At 33.1% G+C, this 12,852-nt stretch overlaps 1 protein-coding gene across 1 annotated transcript in view; it reads left to right on the top strand.

Moving 5' to 3' along the window:
• Nucleotides 1-2,549, top strand: part of KLF7 (KLF transcription factor 7) — a 129,115-nt gene extending 126,566 nt beyond the window's left edge. Inside the window, exon 4 of the mRNA XM_063430091.1 lies at nt 132-2,549. Within this exon, the coding sequence (XP_063286161.1) occupies nt 132-183 (52 nt within the window). The 3' untranslated portion in view covers nt 184-2,549. The remainder of the gene's footprint in view (nt 1-131) is intronic.
• Nucleotides 2,550-12,852: the final 10,303 nt, after the last annotated feature.

Genomic DNA, 12,852 nt, shown 5'->3' with positions numbered 1-12,852 from the left:
TTTAATGTGTTATAAAGTGGTTGTTTGTATTAATTGATTTTTTTAAAATTCAGGTTCATAAAGGACAGCACAATGTACTGCACAGTTTAATGTCTATATTAACTTCCCGCTTTGAATCTGTTTATTTTCAGGTGCTTTTCCAGGTCTGATCACCTTGCTCTGCATATGAAAAGACATATCTAAAGACACTTGAGAACCAAGATGGCTATGAGGCTAAGGGAGTGCCACAAGTTGCAATGGGACACTCTTGGCTATGGCCTTTGACTTGCAGGAGAAAGAGAATATTCCAACATGTAAAACTCTGTACACAAAATCCATATGAAATATTCACGCACAGTCACATACTCGAGTATATGAGAGAACACTGTCTGTTTTGCCTTACGCCCAACCTGATTGAGAAGTACACAGAAGAATGGCGATGACTTTAAGAAACTGTGATTTCCTCAACAGTTGCGTATCAGGCAATTCTATACATGTTTGAGGAAACCCGTCAAAACAAGGCTTCCCTGCAAACGGACAATTAGTCTTAAAAAGCTCTGAAGAACTCACTATATTGCAACTCAGAAGCTACTGAAAAGTTGCATCATTGTAGCACTAAAAAAAATTTCTTTTAAAATTAAATTTAAAGGAAAAAAAAAAAAAAAAAAAGACGGATTTCGAACTAGGTAACCAAATCTCAGTTCATGAGCCTCTTGGCTTGTGTTGAAGACTCCTCATCAAGAAAGGTTTTAACGGGATCCTGCAAAGTGTTTGATTCTGTGTGGCTTTGTCTTGTTACAGAGATTTAACTCAATGCCATAGGCCTTACTGGCACTAAACTGGTGGAGTCACAGACATAGAAGTTTCTGCAATTGTTAGGTCTATGTTTCAGGAGGAATCATGAATGGAGGACCACATAGAACAACCCCTTCCCTTACCCCATCCTCTATTTATTAATTTTTTTTTATTTTTTTATTATTATTTTTGTGTGTAGCACACCTTATGCACTAGGGACTGGTTAAAGCCACTAACACTGACTGAGACAGGACTTTGTTTCTTGAAACCGAAGTGTCCTGGCCCCAGTGTGTGCACTTCCAAAGGTTTAAAGACCTTTCAAATTTTTATTTTGTCGCTGATATATATATAAATATATTTTTGTTCTGTTTAGTTAAAAAGCTATTTGAGAAGCTTTGTTTAATTACATTCTCACCATGAACTTGTGTCTGGCTAAAATAATCATTCTCCACATGGACACTTTAGCTTGGATTGGACCAGCAATTTTGAATTTGCTTCTGTCTGGCAGGCTTCAAGCAATCTCCCACTAAACTTTCCAAACTTTGTGCTTGATCATTGACTTCTAGTCCTAACAATATAACTAGTTAGAAACTTGATGTTATTTCCAGAGCAGCTGCATTTTGTACTAAATATATTGTTTGAGTGTTTAACAACAACTGCAACAACAAAAAGCCAAATATATCAATCTCTAAAACAATGAATACTGAAGGACATCTTAAAGTAAGTTGAATTTGTATGACTGATGGTAGTAAAAAAAAAAAACACTCTTCCTTGTATACCAAGGCCATCAATAATTGGGCCGCCAAGAGTTCCCATCTGAGTGAACCTAATGGTTCAAATTATCCAGTGCATTGGTGTTTTCAATTGTTTTGGCCATAGAGAAACCGTACAAATTACACACAGAAGTTCTTATTTGACCCTATTTTGGTAGGATCAATGGTTATAAAAGGAATTATCCCAAGAATAATGTGAATATCTGAGCTTTCCCATGAATAATCCAGAATTCACTGCAAACAACAATTAATCCATGTACATAAAAGTTCCATTGGTTCTCATTAAACTGTGCTCCAAAGGCTGCTAATTTGACCATAATTTGATCAATTCAATTAGGTGTAGTGGGGAACTGGTTGTATATTGTGTATATTCTGGGACCACTCCTAAGCAGCTATTAAAATTGCACATTCATTTGGTCCCACTATCCAGATGAACGGAGCTCATTTATCCCAGCCAGCTGGCCTCTTTTTAACTTGTTTTGACTCCTTGACTGTTAAACACAAAAAAAAATGTAAAAAAAATGTAAAAAAATTAAATATTGAAAATGATTTAAAAAAAAAAAAGACAAAATAATAAAAGAAATACTAAAAAAAAAAAAAAAGAAAGAAAGAAAAACCTGACATATTTGAGAAATTGACCGAGGGGATAGACAACAAATGAAAAGAGTTGCCTTGGCACATATGGTTTAAGCTTGTAGTTACCAGAAAGACTCGTAGAGACTTTCAGTTGCCAGCTACTCTGGAAGCTATCAAGGTTTTAAATTTTCCTTTAACACTGGGATACAAAACCTGCTTAATGTTAGGTTATTTTCATTTTTTACCAAATATTTTAATTCTCATTATCATGTTGCTGTTGGTGGTAAGGGTCAGGAAGTAACATATTCGACCAAAACCTAAGAAGATTTTTAGGTGTTTCGAAAGATGTTGGACAGTAAAGGAGAAAAGAAAATGATTAAATTCCAAAGATTTAAAAAAACAACTTAAATATACCTGAAGCATTGCTTGTCGACAATCCCTGTAGTCCTCTGCTTCTGCATAATATATATATATATTTATATATATATATAATATACATTTTGTTTTATTTATTTATTTAATGGCCATCTGATGGGTTTTTAGTGGATCAAGAAAAGCCAAGGGACATAGGTACATGTGATGTAAACACAAACTGATTATTGGAAGGTATAGTATTATAGATGTTAGTTTAACTTGCATATCTTCAAGAGGCACCTTCTTTGTAGATATTTTTAACTTCAAAAATGGATGAACTCAGCGCTTATGTTTAGGAGGGAAATAGCTTTGTTGCATTTTTTGTAATTAATCTATCTCTCAACAATTTGTTTCCAACCACATCTAAAAATGCTCTTACTATTAAGTAGATATACACATTTAGAAGTAAACACTTTTTATTTCCCATGATAGATTATTGACCTTTTCTATTAGTCCATGAGAGCATTTTTAAAATGTTAAATGTTGATTAGGCAGATCAGTATTGACTGACCATGTACACTCCTTATTAATGGTGCAAACACTTATTACTAAATACACACTGCAATCTACTGCTACAAGGTGTTTTGAATAATGTTGAGGGTTTAAATTCCTGTAACTGTTATTTAGCCTTTCAAGAGAAACCTGCTTTAGTAAACCCAAAAATAAAATACACACGCGCACACTTTTGTCATTTATAAGCCAGACCACCATATTTAGGAGCCAGATGTAGTATTCTGGGCAGATATACACCCACTTGAATTCTACTTCAAAATCAAATGGAAATGAGCCATCTGTAATATTTTTTAGACGTTAAGTATCCCATCTTTATTGTATTTGATAGATCTTGACCACACAATATGTGTTACATCAAACACATTCTTTATCCTAATATGTTTCATTCTTGATCTTATATTCTGCCCAACAGAAGCACCCTAGAGATGTCCATTCCTTTCAAAACCATTGCTGACTTACATGTATTTCCCTAAAAAGTAGCCCAGTATTATTTTAATAAAAACATAAATTACTTAACCTAATATACTGCAATTTTAATGTAGTACATTTCCTAGTATATATTTTCAGATATGTCATTTTTCTATGTGAATACGTTGAAAGTCCACTTGTATCATACCACCATGATCTGTTTAGTTACTCCATTTAGTGTACAGTACTATGCTAGCCTAAACTTAAGAACGCTCTGTGGAACAGATTTCTTGAAGTTTGGCTTGTCTGTAGTTTCCGTGCTTTGCATTAATCAATGAAAGAACAAATGAGGAATAAGAATTCTTTTTTTTTTAATTTCATGAGGTTAAAGTTTTCTTGTACACTGCAATGTTTCCTACATGGTTAACACCATCTTACTTTAAGAGGTTACGCAGTATACAAACCGTTTAAACCCATAGTTGTTAAGACATCACCCGTTTGCTCTGGCCCTCTCCTTGCAGTGAAGTTCCAAGGCTTCAGTGAGGAAGCCTTGGACTGGGTGCCACTGATAGACTGGCAAATTGTTTGGCTCAACATCAGTTGTATACATTAAGTTACAGATTCTATGAATCCAAAGAATACATTTCCACCAGTCTTTCTACAGTGACATCCAAGTATGGAAAATTGCTTTAAGACCCTTGTGGTGGTAAATAAACATGCAGTTCTGACTTGTTCAGTGGCAGGCTTGAATATGCTATGTTCCTCATTTTAATGTACATTACTCTTTCCCAACTTTTAATCATAGTACTAATTTCCTGTTCATATATTCACGCACATTTGTTTAGGCTCACGTGTGTGGCTCACAGTCTGAGCTCAGTCACAAGTTGGTGAATAGGAAAATAGTGAGCAAATCTAAATTTTGTCAATTTATTAATGAGATTACATACACAAAAGGGTATTGGAGAAGGTTTCTGTTGATTGCACCATAATCTCCCTTCGTTATGGGATATAAACTCTCTTTTCCTAAAAATAAAATATAAATTAAATTAATATTTACATTTTTCCATCCCCAAGAGCAAACGAAACCATCTATCTATCACCATGGACTTAAACATGTTTTGGTCACACCAACTGGTTCTTAATGTTAGAAATATGTGTTTGCGTTTCTTTCATTTAGATGCCTACTCATTACACAGAAAAAAAAACCGCAACATTAGAAACCTAACCAAGTTTTATGGGGTGGAGGGGTTGTTTTATTTTTTTCCTACCAATAAAATCCTTTGTTCACAAAATGGCCAACAAGGAAGAGCCAAGGAGTGGTTTAAATCCACCAATCAAAAGTAGTTAGTGGACCGTCAACTGCTTCACTACATTTCCATAGGTTTTTCTCTTTTCAAACTTTAAGGGGAGGATTGGCAATGTGTTAAGGTTTCACTCATTGCTTGCTGGGTCTTGGGAAACCTTTTTTTTGCCCTATCCCAAGTGTAATCCTGAAAATGATCACTTTAAGGTCACGCCTAGTGTAGTATTCCATAAATGTTGCACTTTTTCAATCTTGTATTGATAACACAGAGGTTGAGAAGACTAACACCCTCTGCTTCCCTCCGTTGAATGAATGAGAAGAGTGATTGCATTATTGCTTAATTCTTCTGTTGGTTATTCTTGGTAAGCAGATATTCAGTGAGTAGGGGGTATTTCTGCTGCCTTATTTTCAACCCAGTGACTGGAGTTGTCTACTTTTAGAAAATTTAGAAGCCTGAAGTAATACTTGTATTCCTTTACCCCCTACAATACCAGAAGGACCAGAAATACAATGTATTTCTTGTCCATCTGGCACTGGAAGGGTTCATCCAGTTTCCTTTTTACACTCTTTTTCAGGCCTATTTTTGTGTGTGCAAAAATATAAAAAAAATTAAATAAAAGTCAGAGATCATTCAGAATTTTTTTAAATAGTTTGGTAAAACAAATGCTTGGATTGTTATTACTCTACATTCTTCTCTGTGAGCAATCAAGTAACCATCAACGTTTTGTATGCAGTTTAGTTGCTGTTTATGATACTTTAGAGCTTTTGTTATTGAGCATATGTGTTATTTTACATTAAGGATTAAATTATCCTTACAGGCATAATCAATTGGAACTTGTCTGTATTTTTAATACTTAATCATAAATGATGCTAATTCTTATTTTAACATAATTTTTTTTTTTTTGGATGGTGGGTGGGGGTGAGATTCTTTTCACAGTCAATTCTTGCTTTATTCTAAAACAGTACAACGAGAACTCTTGGTACACTCGTACACTAGTATTTAAATAAAAAGCATCATCTAACAGGCATACTTAGCAGCATTATACTGTTAAAATAAATTAATTCATTTTTTTCCTGTAAAGTATATGCCTTTAATTGTTTTATAATTTTACTTGCCAGTTATACCACTATAAACTTTGATATATATATATATATATCTGTCAACATTATTAATATTTATATATATATATATAAATAAAATAATGTGACCGCTATTTATTTACTTGTAAGTAATCTTTTTAGAATTCAGAGCATTTTCTTTTTTCTTTACGGTGACACACTTTACATTGTTGTCTTTCCGTACCTATTAATTCATTTGAAACAGCTGTTCGAGTAGTAGGTTTAACTACCACAGATGTTTTAGTGCATATGCAAGTTAATTCAAAGGCAGCTGTTTTTGGGAAGGAAAGTTGGCCTTAAGGTATCATAAACAGCAATTAGGTACTTCTCCAGGACCAATATTGCTTCGCTGATCACGCACACTCGGCATGGTATATTTGTTTTGCCCTGAGCTCTCATTCCTTATGAATCCACTTGGCAGCTAAAATTGTTGATCAAGGAACCAATGGCATACAAAGTTTATTACTGAAAATGTATGTCTAATAAAAAAAAATGATTGGTGTGATATTGGCACACACACGATCATTTTTTATTTTTTTTCTCCAAGTTGCTTGCCCAACTAGTGTGGCCCAAAACTTGCTAACATTTCAGAAATATTTTCACGGATATCTTTTTATATTGCCCATATTTATTCCGAATTTGGATTGCACATTTAGAAGCATAAATCCATTAAATAATAAACATTATGTGAAAATTCTGAATTTTCTCAAGCTTGAAAAAAAAAAAAAAATTAAAAGTTTTTTTTTTAAAAGAAACATAAAAAACAACACATTGCTTGAAGGAATTTAATTTTGCACTATAATTTTTAGAATTGTTTTTTTTTTTTTATTTCTTTGGCCAGGCGTGTCGAACAAGTGCTTATAGAGAGACCCTCTATTATATTCTCTCAGGCCTTTTATGGTATTTCTCCTATAATCCAGAAATACCCACTTTGTAGCTCTCCGTTATACCTTTTATTTTTATTATTTACTTTTTATTTTTTTAATTTTTTTTATATATATATATACACATATATATATAAATATATTACTTTGTCATTTTTTTGCTGTAAAAAAAAGTCTTACAATTTAAATAAAATATTATTTGTATTATATGATGGTGGTATGTTAATGTTACAAAATTATTAATGAAGAAAAAAAATTTATTTTTGTTACTGGTCTGTTTCATAATTCTTTTTTAAATTGGTATATTGTAAGATATCTATGCAAAAATGTTATGTGACGCATTTTTATTTAAGAATGTAATGTGTAATAAACCGTAGAATGTGTTTGGCCTGGAAATGATTAAGCGCCTCTTGTTCGTCATTTTGTTTTTAATTAAGAATGACATGAATGGTGGTCACATTCAGGATACCTGCTGTTTAGTTTGCTGTCCTTTCAAATCTAATGTTTTTGAGCCTACAGCAATATGGCATCCCCTGTTTTTTGTTTGTTTGTTTTTTGTTTTCTTATTTATAACCGTTGAATGCAATGAACTGCTTACAATTATTGCAGCAACACTTTCCCTTAGATTTTCTACTTAACCATTCTAAAATTGTAGTAATTAATGTGATCTGTGCAAATGCAATTTAATGAAATCCAAATTTTGTTATTCAAACGTAAAAAAAAAAATAGAAAATCAGTTTGTGGGTGTAACTGGATATATATCTACTTAGTTGGTTTTAACATTATAGAATCTATTACCCAGAACATTCAACCAGGTAGTGGGATGCTGCACTCAGGAGGAGTTAGCCCCCAGTTTATATCCAAAAGTTTAGAGCCACAGGCTTCACAGTGCAAGGTGAAAGCTCAAAAGTGCTTTTATTATAGTTAAACGGTCAAAACAATGATACAATGTTTTGGCCATAAGCCCCTTACATGATTGATACATAATTATGGCCTCACGTATCTTTGTTTTGTCTTTTTGACTATAATAAAGGCATATTTTGCTTTTACCCTGCACTGTAAAGCCTGTAGCTCTATACTTTTGGTTACCCAGAACATTCTTGGAGAGAATTTTGGAGTAGCCACCTCTAGTGTCCATCAGTATTACAGCCTCTTGAGCGAGGTTAACCCTGCAATAAAACCATTTCTGTTTCTGCCGAATGACAGTGTTTAAAACTGCTTGGTTATTAAAAATGTAGGATATAAAATGAAATTTAAGCCGTGTTCCAGACTGGCAGCTAAAGCAATCTTTGTTTTACATTCTACATGTTCAATTACACTGGCATGCACATACAGCCAACTTTAAATAAAAGTGCAATCCACACACAGTTCATTTTGGTGCCCTAATGAACAACAGAGTCAAAAAGCACTATATACCAGTGACGGTTAACATTATGGTTGGCTGAGCATCACCGTAAATGAATTTCAGAAAAATCAGGAGTGCTAGATTAGCCATTGTTGCTCTTTCAAAAGAGGTATTAGTCTTCAGTTGAGACTCAAATGTAGGGATATATTTGAGAAAACACACAACTTTGCCTTTACTGTAATATTATGTTCTACGTTATTGTTTACAATACACAAAATACAATACCAAACCGCCACATGCTATCACTCTGTATTCTACAAATTGTGATATAAACATTTATTTTTGTCTGTGAAAATCAGCTATGCATTTGTGTATCTGTTTTTTTTTTTTTTTAGTATAATATATTAAAATCGTGGTATTGTAAAAATAGATGTACACATTGCACACATCGGGTTATTTGTTTTTTGTTTTTGTTTTTCTGTGTGCCATTAGCAAGTGTCATATTTCGGCTTAGTGTGCAGATTTCACCTTTTGTCAAGGAACTGTTCGTGCACTTTAAATTAGTTGCAATATGTTGCTTTATTTATTCTTTAAGTCATTAAACAAGCTAACTGACTCACATACAAAAGGCCAGAAATCCTAGCATGCTGTCATTTCAAATCCGAGCCGTATTTTTTGAATGTCTCTTGGAAGCTGTTGAAAGATAGATGTGCTACGAAACACTCCATAAAGTGGTATGTCTAAAATCAGATGACAAATCAAACATATAGAGGCTGCGCAAAATGTTGCTATGTGCACAAAGTGCTACCAAAATTTATTGGAGGACAGAATAATAAACAGACGTTTCGGGTACAACCCTTTTTCAATGCACCATGTCCCACCATGTAAAATCAGATGATAATTAAATGTAATTTTTCAGCAAATTTGAAATTACAGAATACTTGAAGTCATGTTTACATATAATGAAAAAATAGCCCCTTTGTCAAATTATATATTTATTTATTAATTAATTTATTTATAAAATATTTTACCGGGAAGGATAAATTGAGTTGTTTTCAAGTATGTCCTTGGTATATATTAAACTATTCTAAAGTGGCACTGTCACACCCGCCACTTCCAAAATCAGTATTTCATAAATTACAGTATTGACTGTAATATTCACAGGGACTACTTTAGCTCAGTATTTTTTATAGTGACTATTTTGTCTCTGTAAAGCATGTTATTTCCCCTAGCCGTCACCAGTGATGGCTTATTGGATATTAGCTCTTTCTATGAAGGATCCCGCAGGATCCTCCATAGACTTAAATGCTTTACTCTTGAGCATGTGCTAGAGTAGAGCATTGACGTATGTCCCTGGCAGCTGAAGCTACTGGAGCAGAAGAGGGGTAGGCAGAAGGCCATGAGGGACATGTTCATGTAAGTAAACTACACCTTTGCTTGCCCCCAGCAGTGATGTCACAGGGGGTCTTTGCAAATTATGCAAAGTCACCAGAATGTAACAGATTTGCTTTAAAGACTGCTTTTACAAAATGATGCAACGATTAAGCTGTCCCCAACATTAATGTTAACCCCTTAAAACCGGAGGGCGTAATAGTACGCCCTCCGTTTTTTTTTTACTTACCCGGTCACCGGTGATCGCGGTTGGGGGGACTCCCAGGGCAGACGGCAGATCCGTCCTCCTGCAGTCCCCCCCGGCCATGTGAGAGTGAGGTCCTTGCGAGGACCTCACAATCGCATGGCCGGGTTAGCTGCCTGCTGCATTGCCAGCAGGGGGACTCCCTGTAATGACAGGTAGTCCCCCTTGCTGGCTGGAAATAAAATAAAATAAAGTTAAATAAGTGTAAAAAAATATATATATACTTAGATCATATATATATTATATATATATATATATATATATATATGATCTAAATATATATATATATATATACACACACACACACACACTGTCTAGGTGTATTTTACTATTAATATATAATTATATATATATATATATATTAATATCAAATTACACGTAGACTGATACTGATTAAATATATATAATTATTGTTATATATATTTATATAAAATATTTTTTAAAATGTAAATACGTTAAAAAAAAAATTCTAAAAATAATAAAAAAATATATAGATGTGTGTTATTTAGTTCTAACTGTATTGTGATATTAATATATATATATATATATTTATATCAAAATACATGTAGAACGAAATAATATATATATCTATATACATAAATATATACGTATATATCACTATATATACCTATATATAAATAAAAATATTTTTCAAAAATTATATATATACACATACGTGTGTGTGTGTGTGTATATATATATATATATATATATATATATATATATATATATTAATTCTACATATATATTCATGTAATATTTTAACATAATTAGGTATCTTAATTAATTACTATTATCGGGACCTGGCTGACAACCCATGCCGAAAGTATAGGGAATTTAATTTGCTAGCACTATATTTAACCCTATAACTTTACAAGACACCATAAAACCTGTACATGGGGGGTACTGTTTTACTCAGAGAACTTCGCTGAACACAAATATTAGTATTTCAAAACAGTAAAATGTATTACAACGATGATATCGCCAGTAAAAGTGAAGTTTTTTGCATTTTTCACGCACAAACAGCAATTAAATGGACAATCTTATTGCTGTGATACTTTTTACTGTTTTGAAACACAAATATTTGTGTTCAGCTAAGTCTCCCGAGTACAACAGTACCCCTCATGTACAGGTTTTATGGTGTTTTCAATAGTTACAGCGTCAAATATAAGGCTTGTGTTTCATTTTTTTCACATTAAAATTTGCCAGATTGGTTATGTTGCCTTTGAGACCCTATGGTAGCCCAAGAATGAAAATTACCCCTATGGTGGCATACCATTTGCAATAGTAGAACACCCAAGGTATTGCAAATGGGGTATGTCCAGTCTTTTTTAGTAGCCACTTAGTTACAAACACTGGCCAAAATCAGCGTTTTTTGCATTTTTCACACACAAACAAATACTAACGCTAACTTTGGCCAGTGTTTGTGACCAAATGGCTACTAAAAAGAAAAGACTGGACATACCCCATTTGCAATACCTTGGGTTGTCTTCTATTGCAAATGGTATGCCATTATGGGTGTAAATTTCATTCCTGGGCTACTATACAGTCTCAAAGGCAACGTAACCAATTTGGCAAATTTCAATTTCAAATGTAACCTGCTATACTTGACCCTGTAACTTCCCAAAACACAATAAAACCTGTACATAGGGGGTACTGTTTTACACGTGAGACTTTGCTGAATACAAATATATGTATTTTATTACAGTAAAAGCAAACAGTATGATGACATTGACAGTGACAGTTATTTTCTCCCATTGTTTTCATATTAAATTATGTTTCATAGCTAAATATTTGATATTAAATGAAATCCCTGTTTCCCCTGAATAAAATGATATATAATAAGGGGGGTGCATTTAATATGAAAGAGGTGAATTACGGTTGGACAGACATATAGCGCAAATGCCAGGTTTTGTTTACGTTTTGTTTTGTTCACAACGTGTACATTTGGCTCAGTCTTTAAGGGGTTAAACACTTGATTTTTATTTATCTATATATATTTTTTCAACGTTTAACTTATAGCACCAGTGTATGTTGTTTCACTAGACACATCATAATATAAAGTGTATTTTTAATACGTTGAAATCGTTTTTTAAAACGGCGCTATGCAGATTCAATTTATGACTGCCGCTAAGATATGTCTAAATCTCCATTGTTGCCATTTCCCCAACATAGACACAAAGGTTTAGGCTTGGGGAAATAGCCACTATTTCTTGAACCCAGCAGTTTCCATTTATTTCACAACAGATTATTGGCTAAAACAGCACTGTTCTTCCCTACTCCCCTAGATTTTTTTTTTTATTATTAAATATGTTTTCCATCAAACAAGCCTGCCCTAAGTTTATACGCTACTTACGTGAATATAGAGAGTTGCGGAATGTGGAAGACGGTGGAAAAGTGAAGCAACCTCGTGAATCATCTAAGAGAATTAAGAGGGTGATATAAGGAAACTGCAACATTTTCAAAACATATATTTATATGGTGGACTACTACTAGCTAGTATTTTAAAAAACAGCTGGTTTTTGTTTTCTTTTAACCCTATGTTAGCAGAATGTGGAACAGAAAGGGTATAAGGACATAAATAACAATGTCAACGTCAACCTCCGTGTACTCCCCATTTACCAACTATGAGCATACATTAATTTTATGTTTGTGACAAAAAGGAAATCAATTATAATATTGCGTTTCCAAGTGTCTCAAGATGATTGTTTGTTTTTTCTTAAATTACATGTAGGTCCTCAAGGCCCAGCAGTTCTCCCCTTCAGTACCTAAACTGTTAAATTACAGTAGCTCAACTAGAACATTAGCAGAGCTCATAAATGTTGATTATTTTTTTTTATTATTATGGATGTCATCATTCAAAATTAAGATGTTCTGATTCCTGCATTTTGCTAATCAATGTAAGTCATTTCCAAGAATACTGTCAGGTAAGTTTTATTATGTTTTTAAATATTTATAATGATCCACTTTAATTAAAACCATCATTGGAAACTTTTATATAAATATCTGCAAAGTGACTGAAATGGAACAAATCATCAGTCATGATCACACATTGTTATCTAAAGATAATTATATAAAAACATGTTTTTTTGTTTTTTTTTAAAAAT

The sequence above is a fragment of the Pelobates fuscus genome, chromosome 8, assembly GCF_036172605.1.
Source record: "Pelobates fuscus isolate aPelFus1 chromosome 8, aPelFus1.pri, whole genome shotgun sequence".
Lineage (NCBI taxonomy): Eukaryota > Metazoa > Chordata > Amphibia > Anura > Pelobatidae > Pelobates > Pelobates fuscus.
The sequence above is the reverse complement of the archived record's forward strand: the minus strand, read 5'-3'. Positions and strand labels throughout refer to the sequence as shown.